At 47.4% G+C, this 15082-nt stretch overlaps 1 protein-coding gene across 1 annotated transcript in view; it reads left to right on the forward strand.

The window, feature by feature from the left end:
• The window catches only part of LOC124004880 (signal-induced proliferation-associated 1-like protein 3), a 109849-nt gene that overhangs the window by 86942 nt on the left and 7825 nt on the right, over positions 1-15082 (forward strand). Inside the window, exons 13-25 of the mRNA XM_046313704.1 lie at positions 5513-5689; positions 7907-8031; positions 9797-9909; positions 11036-11101; positions 11379-11435; positions 11550-11637; positions 11705-11778; positions 12017-12099; positions 12504-12525; positions 12614-12748; positions 12872-12956; positions 13133-13508; positions 14381-14614. Of these exons, the coding sequence (XP_046169660.1) occupies positions 5513-5689; positions 7907-8031; positions 9797-9909; positions 11036-11101; positions 11379-11435; positions 11550-11637; positions 11705-11778; positions 12017-12099; positions 12504-12525; positions 12614-12748; positions 12872-12956; positions 13133-13508; positions 14381-14614 (1635 nt within the window). The remainder of the gene's footprint in view (positions 1-5512; positions 5690-7906; positions 8032-9796; positions 9910-11035; positions 11102-11378; positions 11436-11549; positions 11638-11704; positions 11779-12016; positions 12100-12503; positions 12526-12613; positions 12749-12871; positions 12957-13132; positions 13509-14380; positions 14615-15082) is intronic.

A 15082-nucleotide genomic window follows, 5' to 3' on the forward strand; every position in this document is an offset into this window, starting at 1 on the left:
AATAAATCACAGACATTGTCACCAGCAAAGCACCATCACACCTCCTCCTCCATGATTCACGGTGGGAACCACATATGCCGAGATCATCTTTTCACCTACTCCGCATCTCACAAAGACACGGCAGTTGGATCCAAAAATCTCAAAATTTGGACTCGTCAGACCAAAGGTCAGATTTCCAAGTCTCTTGGCAAGTCTCTTGTTATTGGTGTCCTTTAGTAGTGGTTTCTTTGCAGCAACCATGAAGGCCTGATTCACACAGTCTCCCCTGAACAGTTGATTTTGAGATGTCTTTTACTTGAACTCTGTGAAGCATTTATTTGGGCTGCAATTTCTGAGACTGGTAACTAATGAACAGAGGTAACTCTGGGTTTTCCTTTCTTGTGGCAGTTCTCATAAGAGCCAGTTTCCCATAGCGCTTGATGGGTTTTGCAAATGCACTTGTTGAAACTTTCAAAGTTTGACATTTGACTGACCATGTCTTAAAGTAATGATGGACTGGCGTTTCTCTTTGCTTATTTGAGCTGTTCTTGCCATAATATGGACTTGGAATTTTACCAAATAGGGCTTTCTTCTCTATACCACCCCTACCTTGTCACAACACAAATGATTGGCTCAAATGCATTAAGAAGGAAAGAAATTCCACAAATTAACGTTTAACAAGGCACACCTGTTAATTGAAATGCATTCCAGGTGACTACCTCATGAAGCTGGTTGAGAGAACATTTTTTATTTTATTTTTTTACCTTTATTTAACTAGGCAAGTCAGTTAAGAACAAATTCTTGTTTTCAATGACTGCCTAGGAACAGTGGGTTAACTGCCTGTTTAGGGAGTTGTACCTTGTCAGCTCGGGGGTTTGAACTTGCAACCTTCTGGTTTCTAGTCCAACGCTCTAACCACTAGGCTACCCTGCCTAGTGTGCAGAATGCCAAGAGTGTGCAAAGCTGTCATCAAGGCAAAGGGTGGCTACTTGTTTAACACTTGTTTTTAGTTATAACATGATTCCATATGTGTTATTTCATAGTCTGGATGTCTTCACTATTATTCTACAATGTAGAAAATAGTTAAACGTAAAGAAAAACCCTTGAATGAATAGGTGTGTCCAAACTTTTGCCTGGTACTGTATTTTGCTGTGTGACTCGGGGTTTTATTTTGGGAGCACTGTGCAACTATGAAAGAAATCTTCCAGATAATAATTGTTGTAACAAGGCTTCACTTTGCTGTTGTTTCCCAGTGCCCCTAGAGAAACAATTAAGTACGGATTCATTAGCATCACGGTTGCACCGTTACTAGAGCAAAAGTGGCTCGCTTCCAGTCCAACCAGGTCAAAGGATCTGACCCGTATTACCGGCGCAACATAAAAAATAAAAAATCCTCCTGTAAAGGATCGCCGGGACCGCACTTTACATTCATAAACCATGTCGTGGGCCATTCTAAAACTACTCGCTCATCGATGTTGTTAAACCATTTTGCACCTTGTTCAGTCGTGTTACCTCGTTGGCTAGCTAGCTAACAACCTGGTAACCTTTACACCCAAACATTTGGGTGCACAGAAAGAAAGAAAGAGTGATTTCACATGACTGGGAGTACAGATATGCATCTGTTGGTCACAGATACCTTAAAAAACAACGTAGGGGCGTCCAGTCTGTGTCTGGTGTGACCATTTGCCTCATGCAGCGCGACACATCTCTTTCGCAAAGAGTTGATCAGGCTGTTGATTGTGGCCTGTGGAAAGTTGCCTCACTCCTCTTCAATGGCTGTGCGAAGTTGCTGGATATTGGCGGGAACTGGAACATGCTGTCGTAGACGTCAATCCAGAGCATTCCAAACATGCTCAATGGGTGACATGTCTGGTGAGTATGCGGGCCGTGGAAGAACTGAGACATTTTCAGCTTCCAGGAATTGTGTACAGATCCTTGCGACATGGGGCCGTGCATTATCATGCTGAAACATAAGGAGATGGCAGCAGATGAATGGCACGACAATGGGCCTCACGATCTCGTCAGGGTATCTCTGTGCATTGAAATTGCCATTGATAAAATGCAGTTGTTTTCAAGGTCTGTAGCTTATGCCTGCCCATTAAATAGTGCCCCATGGGGGTGGTGGGATTATGTTCAGAATGTTGATATCAGCTAACCGTTCACCCATACAAATCAAATCAAATTGTATTAGTCACATGCACCGAATACAACAGGTGTAGACATTACAGTGAAATTGCTTACTTACGAGCCCCTAACCAACAATGCAGTTTAAAAAATAATAAGGATAAGAATTAGAAATAAAAGTAACAAGTAATTAAAGAGCAGCAGTAAAATAACAATAGCGAGACTATGTACAGGGGGGGTACCGGTACAGAGTCAATGTGCGGGGGCACCAATTAGTTGAGGTAATATGTACATATAGGTAGCGTTATTAAAGTGACTATGCATAGATAACAACAGAGAGTAGCAGTGGTGTAAAAGAGGGGGGGGGGGGGGTGCAAGTAGTCTGGGTAGCCCTTTGGTTAGATGTTCAGGAGTCTAATGGCTTGGGGTTAGAAGCTGTTTAGAAGCCTCTTGGACCTAGACTTGGCGCTCTGGTACCGCATGCCATGCGGCAGCAGAGAGAACAGTCTATGACTAGGGTGGCTGGAGTCTTCGACAATTTTTAGGGCCTTCCTCTGACACCGCCTGGTATAGAGGTCCTGGATGACAGGGAGCTTGGTTCAGTGATGTACTGGACCGTTCGCAAGTACCCTCTGTAGTGCCTTGCGGTCGGAGGCCGAGCAGTTGCCATACCAGGCAGTGATGCAACTCGATTGGTGCAGCTGTAGAACCTTTTGAGGATCTGAGGACCCATGCCACATCTTTTCAGTCTCCTGAGGGGGAATAGGCTTTGTCGTGCCCTCTTCACGACTGTCTTGGTGTGTTTGGACCATGTTAGTTTGTTGGTGATGTGGACACCAAGGAACTTGAAGCTCTCAACCTGCTCCACTGCAGCCACATTGATGACAATGGGGACGTGCTTGGCCCTATTTTTCCTGTAGTCCACAATCATATCTACAATCGACTCCATGCACGCTGTCTGCCTTCTGCCTGGTACAGTTGAAACCGAGATTCACCCATGAAGAGCACACTTCTCTAGCATGCCGAAGGTGAGAATTTGACCACTGAAGTCAGTTAGGACGCCGAACGCCAGTCAGGTTTGTGCAGAAATTCTCCGGTTGTGCAAACCCCAAGTTTCATCAGCTGTCTGGCTGGTCTCAGACGATCCCGCAGGTGAAGAAGCCAGATGTGGAGGTCCTGGGCTGGCATGGTTACACGTGGTCTGCGATTGTGTCGGTTGGACGTACTGCAAGAATCTCTAAAATGACATTAGAGGCAGTTTATGGTAGAGAAATTAACATTCAATTCTCTGGAAACAGCTCTGGTGGACATTCCAGCAGTCAGCATGCCAATTGCACGCTGCCTCAAAACTTGAGAAATCTGTGGCATTGTGTGACAAAGCTACATATTTTAGTGGCCTTTTTTGGGGGGGGGGTCCCTAGCACAAGGTGCACCTGTGTAATGAGCTTGCTGTTTAATCGGCTTCTTGTTATGCCACACCTGTCAGGTGGATGGATTATCTTGGCAAAGGAGAAATTCTCACTAACTGGGATGTAAACAAATTTGTGCCATTTTTTGGGGGGTTGAGAAATAAGCTTTTCGTGCGTATGGAAAATGTCTGGGGTGTTTTTATTTCAGCTCATGAAACATGGGACCAACATGTTGCGTTTTATATTTTTGTTCGGTATAGAAACCTAATATTCTACACAAATGACTTTGTAATTTTCATGACAAGTATTCGTATCAACATTTTATCTTTAATAATACATTATTGTATTTACAGTGTTACATGTTCATTTCTAGGTCACTACCTAGGCCCAATATAGGCTGTTTCTCAATCAGTTTTTAAAAAATCTTATTTTCTAGTGCTACTAAATTCCATTTAGTGCTCCTAACTTTTTGAAGTTGGGAGCACCAGTGCTACCGATACATTATTTTTTTTCTACATTTAGAGCCCTGCCTTAGAGTATATTATGCTCAACAATATACTGAAAAATGTCTTCTACTTTCATTCATTAATGTAAATGTGTTTATTGAAATCAATTTAGTACCCTTTGCAGTGGACATAGTAAAGCTTCGTATGACACCGAATTTAGCTTTGTAGCATTTAGATGAAACTTTAGGGAGTAATTAAGGAGGCCTGGGTAAGGCAAAATGTCATAAACATGCCAGCTTTGATCAAATATTTCTCAATTCTACTTTTAGATACACTATATTTACAAAACTATGTGGATGCCCCTTCAAATTAGTGGATTCGGCAACATGGCACACAGCCATGCAATCTCCATAGACAAATATTGTCAGTAGAAGGGCCTAACTGAAGAGCTCAGTGACTTTCAACGTGGCACCGGAATAGGAGGCCACCTTTCCAACAAGTCAGTTGGTCACATTTCTGCTCTGCTAGAGCTTCCCCGGTCAACTGTAAGTGCTGTTATTGTGAAGTGGAAACGTCTAGCAGTAACAACACAAAAGCGGTAGGCCACACAGGCTCACAGAACAGGACCGCCGAGTGCTGAAGAGCATAAAAATCGTCTGTCCTCGGTTCCAAACTTCCTCTGGAAGCAGCGTCATCACAATAACTGTTTCCTTGGCCGAGCAGCTGCACACAAGCCTAAGATCACCATGCGCAGCGTCAGCTGGAGTGGTGTAAAGCTCGCCGCCATTGGATTCAGTGGAATTGCATTCTCTGGAGTGATGAATCACACTTCACCATGTGACAGTTCGATGGACAAATCTGGGTTTGGTAAACGCCATCAGAACACTAACTGCCACAATGCATAGTGCCAACTCTAAAGTTTGGTCTGTGGCTGTTTTTCATGGTTCAGGCTAGGCCTCTTGGTTCCAGTGAAGGGAAATCTTAACGCTACAGCATACAATGACATTCGAGACGATTATGTGCTTCGAACTTTGTGGCAACAGTTTGGGGAAGGCCCTTTCCTGTTTCAGCATGTCAATGCCCCCGTGCACAGAGCTAGGTCTATACAGAAATGGTTTGACGAGATTGGTGTGGAAGAACTTGACTTGCATGCACAGAGCCCTGACCTCAACCCCATCGAACACCTTTGGGGTGAATTGGAACGCCGACTGCGAGTCAGGCCTAATCGCCTAACATCCGTGCCTGACCTCACTAATGCTCTTGTGGCTGAATGGAAGCAAGTCCCTGCAGAAATGTTCCAACATTTAGTGGAAAACTTTCCCAGAAGAGTGGAGGCTGTTATAGCGGCAAAGGGGGGACCAACTTCATGATTTGGGAATGTGATTTTCTAAGAGCAGGTGTCCACATACTTTTGGTGGATCAGGATCAGGTCATCTCTATCCATATAACCATATAAATAATGATCTAAAAGTTCAAACTGATCATAGATCAGCACTCATACTCTATGACGCTTTATTAATATACTGACTTTAAACTCCGCTGTCCCCTCTGCAGGCCGGTGAGTTTCCCTGAGAACCACTACTGCCTGTCGCCAGCGGGGGGCGACAGAGTGCTGCCCTACAGGAACCCCTCAGCCAGCTTCTCCTCCCCCTCTGGCCTGGGGGGCATGGTGGCCCTGGGGGGCCCCGTACTCAGCGGGACCTTCATACGCTACAAACCCTCACCTGACAGGTCAGTCAATAGAGTCTGTGTGTGTGTTAGTGTCTTTGTGTGTGTGTATCTCTCGGGTTGTCTCTGACTGGCTCTGTGGTTGTCTCTGTTTGTGTGCATTGAGCTATCATTGAGGTCTCCATTTGTTTGTATTGGAGGAGGATGTCACTCCTTCCTGTTCCCTGGCATTTCCTTTGCATGATACTTGGCAGGCTTTTGGCGGTTGTTGCTAGGAGTGGTAGCTAACTTGCTGCAGACCTTTGACTGATTTGACTGTCGATCTTCTGTCAGTGAGGCCTGTACGAACACACTCCTGGATTAAGACTCCATTGTGTAGTTTTACCTGTGTGTTTGGTGATTATTACATCCTGCCCAACCAGAGAAACATGTTTGAAATGAGCGCCATCAGGGAACATGGCAAAAACAGAATCTGGGAAATGCTCTTAAACATATCTGCGTGTGTTAGGGCTGTCCCCGGGGGGGTGGGGATATATTGGTCGCCCGAGAATCGTCTGCCCGATTGGTCAAAACTTTAAAACGTGTATTCTTTTCATATATAGACACACCCTATGTGTTTGAATAATTTCAACTATACACACTGAGCTTGTCTGATGCTTTAACCACTCTAGGGTTTAAAAAAAACTTTATCTGAGCGGTAGATTTTGGCTTGTTTTTTAAAACTTGGAATGTGATCTTGACTCAGAAAAGGTTGGTGACCACTGTCTTCGAGTGATGGACTGTACCATCCCTATGGCCTCCGCAATGGATCACTCCACTGAGACAGGTGCAGATCAGACCGGTGTTTTGTGCACCATTGGATCAGTCCACTGAGACAGGTGCAGATCAGACCGGTGTTTTGTGCACCATTGGATCAGTCCACTGAGACAGGCGCAGATCAGACCGGTGTTTTGTGCACCATTGGATCAGTCCACTGAGACAGGCGCAGATCAGACCGGTGTTTTGTGCACCATTGGATCAGTCCACTGAGACAGGTGCAGATCAGACCGGTGTTTTGTGCACCATTGGATCAGTCCACTGAGACAGGTGCAGATCAGACCGGTGTTTTGTGCACCATTGGATCAGTCCACTGAGACAGGCGCAGATCAGACCGGTGTTTTGTGCACCATTGGATCAGTCCACTGAGACAGGCGCAGATCAGACCGGTGTTTTGTGCACCATTGGATCAGTCCACTGAGACGGGCGCAGATCAGACCGGTGTTTTGTGCACCATTGTGATTTGCGACTGCTCGACGAGAGGAATCTCCGTGGACAAACATCCTTACGACCACACAATGGACCGGTCGACTAAATGGAGTCAGCCCGTGTTTGTGTACCTTTTTTGTTGTTGTCTGCCTAAATCTGAGTCTGTGTAACCTGAGTGTGAGTTAGGGTTGGGCAGTATGGCCAAAATATCATATCCCAATATCTTTAACCAGGCTTGTGTGGTATACCATATATACCTGCCCCCACATTCTTCCCCCTAATAACTTATATTGAGCCAGTCACATGGTATGTTTGTTTATGAAGAAAACATGTCGATTTTCAGTTGAGAAGCACAAGAGTGGTGATCAAGTTCCACTCGAAATTCACTACTAATGTTTGCCATCTATAAATATCTTATAACTATAAATGAACTACTTAAGATGTGCCAAATACATTTTCTCCAGTTCAGGGCTCCTGCTATACTTTTGGTTTGCTCATTTGCTAGCTACAAAGTGAAGGGGCTAGCTTGCAATATCAAGCTTCTTGGTTGCAGCACAGACAATCCATCCCCTTCTGGATCAAGTGTGAGTAGCCTTTTGTGATAGTTCTACAACTTCATGACCTGGGTTGTCTGTCCTTGCATTTAGCTTATGTTCGCTAGTACTTTGTTAGCATTTGTTAGAATGTAAAAAATATTTGCAGGAGGATAGGGAGAGGAGGCTCAAGTAGCAAACGGAGTCAAAAAACAAACAGAAACTGACTTTTTACATTTAACATGTACCGTTGTAGAAGGTAAAGTAAAAATCCAAACCAGTTCATGCATCAAAACTGGTATATAGTACGGTATTACTCCCAGTCCTTGTGTGTGTGTGTGTGTGTGTGTGTGTGTGTGTGTGTGTGTGTGTGTGTGTGTGTGTGTGTGTGTGTGTGTGTGTGTGTGTGTGTGTGTGTGTGTGTGTGTGTGTGTGTGTGTGTGTGTGTGTGTGTGTGTGTGTGTGTGTGTGTAACCTCCCTGTTCCTCTTATATCTGTATAGGTACGGTTCAGCCCAGCGCCCCCTGCTGGCCTATGAACCTCATCTCAGTCTGGACATCACCTCAAGTGGAGAGTCCTCCTCGGGCTTCACCAGCCAGGAGAGCACTATGGAGCGCTGCAAGACAGGTACACAAACACAAATATGTAGACAGACAGACAGAACGCACACACACACATATCTATTAAAAAATATATACTTTAAGTGGCTAGCTTGCTTTGTGCATGACAAGTAATTTTTCCAACATTTGTTTATCGACAGAATTCCAGTGGGTCAGAGGTTTAGACACACTAAGTTGACTGTGCCTTTAAACAGCTTGGAAAATTCCAGAAAATTATGTCATGGCTTTAGAAGCTTCTGAGAGCTTCTGACATCAATTGAGTCAATTGGAGGTGTACCTGTGGGTGTATTTCGAGGCCTACCTTCAAACTCAGTGCCTCTTTGCGTGACATCATGGGAAAACTAAAAGAAATCAGTCAAGACCACAGAAAAAAAATTGTAGACCTCCACAAGTCTGGTTCATCCTTGGGAGCAATTTCCAAACGCCTGAAGGTACCACGTCCATCTGTACAAACAATAGTACGCAAGTATAAACACCATGGGACCACGCAGCCGTCATACCGCTCAGAAAGGAGACGCGTTCTGTCTCCTAGAGATGAACGTATTTTGGTGCGAAAAGTGCAAATCAATCCCAGAACAACAGCAAAGGACCTTGTGAAGATGCTGGAGGGAAACAGGTACAAAGGTATCTATATCCACAGTAAAACCAGTCCTATTATGACATATCCTGAAAGGCCGCTCAGCAAGGAAGAAGCCACTGCTCTAAAACCGCTAATAAAAAGGAGGCTTGCAAGCCGAAGAACACCATCCCAACCGTGAAACACGGGGTTGGCAGCATCATGTTGTGAGGGTGCTTTGCTGCAGGAGGGACTCGTGCACTTCACAAAATACATGGCATCATGAGGGAGGAAAATGATGTGGATATATTGAAGCAATATGTCAAGACATCAGTCAGGAAGTTAAAGCTTGGTCGCAAATGGGTCTTACAAATAACCCCAAGCATACTTCCAAAGTTGTGGCAAAATGACTTACGGACAACAAAGTCAAGGTATTGGGAGTGGCCATCACAAAGCCCTGACCTCAATCCTATAGAAAATTTGTGGGCAAAACTGAAAAAGTGTGTGCGAGCAATGAGTCCTACAAACCTGACTCAGTTACACCAGCTCTGTTAGGAGGAATGGGCCAAAATTCACCCAACTTATTGTGGGAAGCTTGTGGAAGGTTACCCAAAACGTTTGACCCAAGTTAAACAATTTCAAGGCAAGGCTACCAAATACTAATTGAGTGTATGTAAACTTCTGACCCACTGGGAATGTGATGAAAGAAATAAAAGCTGAAATAAATTATTCTCTCCACGGTTATTCTGACATTTCACATTCTTAAAATAAAGTGGTGATCCTAACTGACCTAAAACAGGGAATTTTTACTAGGATTAAATTTCAGGAATTGTGAAAAACTGAGTTTAAATGTACATGTAAACCTCCGACTTCAACTGTACATATCCATACACACACACACAGAAATAGAGAGTCAGGATTAAAGAGAGTCAATTGGAGAGGATCCAAATCGAACTGAGTTAGACATCAGAAAAGAGGCTTAAATACGGACTACCCCAATACAGTGACCACACACACACACACACACACACACACACACACACACACACACACACACACACACACACACACACACACACACACACACACACACACACACACACACACACACACACACACACACACAATGAACACGTAAAACATAACGTTGGCCTACATACCACACCTGTCACTACATTAAACCTTTGATGCGTAATGGTGTGTGTTCTCTGCCCAGAGCCCCTATGGCATGTCCCAGCGTCATCGTCTCGGGGGCCAGGAGGAGGAGGGCAGAGGAGACCCACCCGACAGGACGTCCCAGGGAAAGACTCCCCCAACAGACACTCAAAGGTCAGACATAACTGTCCTCTTTTCTTTTTTTTGAGAGAGAGAAGAGAGAGATTTTCTGCCAGTTGCTTTTCTGTGTATCTACCGTCTCTTTCTCTCACCTCATCCCCCTCTCTGTAGGGTGAGACCCAGTACTCCAGCAGTAACACTCTCTCACCTCATCCCCCTCTCTGTAGGGTGAGACCCAGTACTCCAGCAGTAACACTCTCTCACCTCATCCCCCTCTCTGTAGGGTGAGACCCAGTACTCCAGCAGTAACACTCTCTCACCTCATCCCCCTCTCTGTAGGGTGAGACCCAGTAGGGTGAGACCCAGTACTCCAGCAGTAACACTCTCTCACCTCATCCCCCTCTCTGTAGGGTGAGACCCAGTACTCCAGCAGTAACACTCTCTCACCTCATCCCCCTCTCTGTAGGGTGAGACCCAGTACTCCAGCAGTAACACTCTCTCACCTCATCCCCTCTCTGTAGGGTGAGACCCAGTACTCCAGCAGTAACACTCTCCCCCTCTCTGTAGGGTGAGACCCAGTACTCCAGCAGTAACACTCTCTCACCTCATCCCCCTCTCTGTAGGGTGAGACCCAGTACTCCAGCAGTAACACTCTCTCACCTCATCCCCTCTCTGTAGGGTGAGACCCAGTACTCCAGCAGTAACACTCTCTCACCTCATCCCCCTCTCTGTAGGGTGAGACCCAGTACTCCAGCAGTAACACTCTCTCACCTCATCCCCCTCTCTGTAGGGTGAGACCCAGTACTCCAGCAGTAACACTCTCTCACCTCATCCCCCTCTCTGGGGTGAGACCCAGTACTCCAGCAGTAACACTCTCTCACCTCATCCCCCTCTCTGTAGGGTGAGACCCAGTACTCCAGCAGTAACACTCTCTCACCTCATCCCCCTCTCTGTAGGGTGAGACCCAGTACTCCAGCAGTAACACTCTCTCACCTCATCCCCCTCTCTGTAGGGTGAGACCCAGTACTCCAGCAGTAACACTCTCTCACCTCATCCCCCTCTCTGTAGGGTGAGACCCAGTACTCCAGCAGTAACACTCTCTCACCTCATCCCCCTCTCTGTAGGGTGAGACCCAGTACTCCAGCAGTAACACTCTCTCACCTCATCCCCCTCTCTGTAGGGTGAGACCCAGTACTCCAGCCACTCCAGCAGTAACACTCTCTCACCTCATCCCCCTCTCTGTAGGGTGAGACCCAGTACTCCAGCAGCAGTAACACTCTCTCACCTCATCCCCCTCTCTGTAGGGTGAGACCCAGTACTCCAGCACTCTCTCACCTCATCCCCCTCTCTGTAACACTCCAGCAGTAACACTCTCTCCAGTGAGACCCAGTACTCCAGCAGCCCCTCACAGTCTCTGTAGGGTGAGACCCAGGGGAGCAGTAACACTCCTCACCTCATCCCCCTCTCTGTAGGGTGAGCCCAGTACTCTGGCTGAACCTCTCACCTCATCCCCCTCTCTGTAGGGTGAGACCCAGTACTCCAGCAGTAACACTCTCTCCCCTCATCCCCCTCTCTGTAGGGTGAGACCCAACTCCAGCAGTAACACTCTCTCACCTCATCCCCTCTCTGTAGGGTGAGCCCAGACCCAGCCACTCCAGCAGTAACACTCTCTCACCTCATCCCCCTCTCTGTAGGGTGAGACCCAGTACTCCAGGGGGGTGAGACCCAGTACTCACTCTCACCTCATCCCCCTCTCTGTATCAGAGACCCAGTACTCCAGCAGTAACACTTCCCTCACCTCATCCCCCTCTCTGTAGGGTGAACCCAGACTCCATTTAAACTCTCTCAGGTATCCCCCTCTCTGAGGGTGAGACCCAGTACTCCAGCAGTAACACTGTTTCACCTCATCCCCCTGGTAAGAGGGTGAGACCCAGTACTCCAGCAGTAACGGTACCTCATCCCCCTTGTCCACCCACAGGCATCCCACCTCTCTGTAGGGTGAGACCCAGTACCCAGCAGTAACACATCTCTCACCTCATCCCCCTTATGGGGGTGAGACCCAGTATCCAGAGTAACACTCTCTCACCTCATCCCCCTCTCTGTAGGGTGAGACCCAGTACTCCAGCAGTAACACTCTCTCACCTCATCCCCCTCTCTGTAGGGTGAGACCCAGTACTCCAGCAGTAACAGTTTAGACCCCCAGTTCTCCTCCAGTCCCCCAGTTTATATCCCCTCTCTGTCAGGGTGAACAGGACTCCAGCACTAACACTCTGACACCTCATCCCCCTCACTGTGGGAGACCCAAATAACTCCAGGTATGTAGTCTCTCACCTCATCCCCCTCTCTGTAGGGTGAATGGGGAACACTCTCTCAGTACCCAGTGAGCAGTAAGACTCTCTCAGTCATCCCCCTGTCTGAGTGACGGTGGACCCAGTACTCCAGCAGACACTCTTGTCACCTCATCCCCCTGCTTGAGTGATTGGGTGAGATGGTTTGTTGCAGTATGTCCAGAGAATCCCCCTCTCTGTAGCTGGTCAGACCCAGTATTCCAGTTGGTTAAACTCTCTCACCTCATCCCCCTCTCTGTAAATGGGTCAGACCCAGTACTCCAGCAGTAACACTCTCTCACCTCATCCCCCTCTCTGTAGGGTGAGACCCAGTACTCCAGCAGTAACACTCTCTCACCTCATCCCCCTCTCTGTAGGGTGAGACCCAGTACTCCAGCAGTAACACTCTCTCACCTCATCCCCCTCTGTAGGGTGAGACCCAGTACTCCAGCAGTAACACTCTCTCACCTCATCCCCCTCTCATTTATATTGACCCAGTTCCAGCAGTAACACTCTCTCACCTCATCCCCCTCTCTGTGGGTGAGACCCAGACAGTGTTCATCTGGGTGAGACCCAGTACTCCAGCAGTAACACTCTCTCACCTCATCCCCCTCTCTGTAGGGTGAGACCCCAGTACTCCAAGACCACTCCAGCAGTAACACTCTCTCACCTCATCCCCCTCTCTGTAGGGTGAGACCCAGTACCAGCCACTCCAGCCTAACACTCTGCTCACCTCATCCCCCCTCTGTCCCCAGTACTCCAGCCACTCCAGCAGTAACACTCTCTCACCTCATCCCCAGACTGGGTGAGACCCAACCAGCCACTCCACTCCAGCCACTCCAGCAGTAACACACTCTCACCTCATCCCCCTCTCTGTAGGGTGAGACCCAGTGACAGCCACTCCAGCAGTAACACTCTCTCCAGTAACGCGTCCAGCAGCCAGTGACGAGCGCTGGTTCGAGGGGTGGGGGAGAGAGGAGGCCCGGGGGTATCCGGGGGTTGCCTAGGCGACCTGGCTGAACCTGACCCCGACCCCCTCAGTAAGGGCGGCTCCAGTGACAGCGGCATCGATGCCCCCACCCTCGACAACACCAAGCCCGGCGGTTGCCACGGAAACCAGTCCAGCCAATCACAGAAGCCCCTGCACTGTTCAGCAACCTATAATAGCGGGCTGCAGGACGTCTCTGGGGTGAGGGGCAACGGAGTCGAGGGGCGGAGACTAGAGTCGTCACCTGTATTACCTGCCAATCAGAACAAAGGATACCGCACGCGTACCTTCCCTCCTCCAGGATCCAACGTGGAGAAGCCAGACTCATTTAAACCCAGGTACAAGAGAGACACACTGCTTATACACTCCAACGCTGTTTAGCTTTAAGGAGTGGTAAGAGAGTGGAAGTGAGTAGGACAAAGAACGGTATGTTTTGTCCACACAGGCATCCCACCCCTCATACTGAACGTACCGAAACACATCAGTGTGTAATCCTTATGGGGGTCATGTATGGGCCAGATGTGCCACCCTTGCCCTACATACACATAGACCAATATATTTAGAGTTCATCTACTCTTAGAGGGGGATTAAAGGATTGGGGGTTTAGACCCCCAGTTCCATCACTCCAGTCCCCCAGTTTATATCCAGTCACTTCAGGGGAACAGGACAGCACACTGGCACTCTGACACACAGAGGCACCCATCACACAGTGGGACACAACAAATAACGTACAGGTATGTAGTCTAAACTGTGATACAGGAGCTTAGGAAATGGGGATAGAGACGTGTGAGCGTTAAGATGGATGAGTGGAGGTGTTGAGTGACGGTGGGTTGGATGGACAATTTGTAGATGAGTGGTTGCTTGAGTGATTGGGTGGATGGTTTGTTGGATGTATGTCCAGAGAAAGCCATGATAGCTGGTCAGGGATATTCACAGATGTTGGTTAAAGTGGCTTTTGGTGGAAATGGGTCAGGAGAAAAGGGGGATTTGAGAGGTGAATTCCACCTGCAGCTGTTCTGCATGACGTGTGGTTTGTTGTGTCAGTTATGTATCCCACCCTGAATGGATCCATCAACTCAAGCATATCTCTAAACCTGTGCATCATTTATATTGACTTTGTTATGCATGTAGATGGCTAGATAGATCGGTTTATGGATTCGAGCATGTGTTTCTCTGTACATTAATGCCGTGCGTCTGTGTGTCGTCACAGGGCCTGCTATACACCCCAGGGTTACAAGACCCCTGCAGCAGAGAAATCACGGCCGGTCCGAGCCGCCACAGTCACGCCTAACTCTGCTCTACTCAGCTCCACCCCTCTGTCCAGCTCCGCCCCCAAGGCCTTATACAGCAAGAGCAGACTGGGTGCCTGGCAACCAGACGACAACGCCCCCTCCTGTTCAAACACACCCACTACCTACAGCTCTGACAGTAACAGCAGCAAGAAGTGAGTGAGTGAGTGAGTGAGTGAGTGAGTGAGTGAGTGAGTGAGTGAGTGAGTGAGTGAGTGAGTGAGTGAGTGAGTGAGTGAGTGAGTGAGTGAGTGAGTGAGTGAGTGCCATTCAAAAGTTGTAGGGTCGCTTTTGTCCATTTAAAATAACATCAAATTGATTAGAAATACAGTGTAGATATTGTTAATGTTGTAAATGACTATTGTAGCTGGAAACGGCAGATAAACATTTTTAAAAGGAATATCTACATAGACGTACGGAGGCCAATTATCAGCAACCATCACTCCTGTGTTCCAATGGCACGTTGTGTTAGCTAATCCAAGTTTATCATTTTAAAAGGCGAATTGATCATTAGAAAACGATTTTGCAATTATGTTAGCACAGCTGAAAACTGTTGTACTGATTAAAGAAGCAATAAAACTGCCCTTTAGAATAGTTGTGTATCTGCAGCATCAGAATTTGTG

This window comes from Oncorhynchus gorbuscha, linkage group LG19 (genome assembly GCF_021184085.1).
Source record: "Oncorhynchus gorbuscha isolate QuinsamMale2020 ecotype Even-year linkage group LG19, OgorEven_v1.0, whole genome shotgun sequence".
In the NCBI taxonomy this organism is placed as follows: domain Eukaryota; kingdom Metazoa; phylum Chordata; class Actinopteri; order Salmoniformes; family Salmonidae; genus Oncorhynchus; species Oncorhynchus gorbuscha.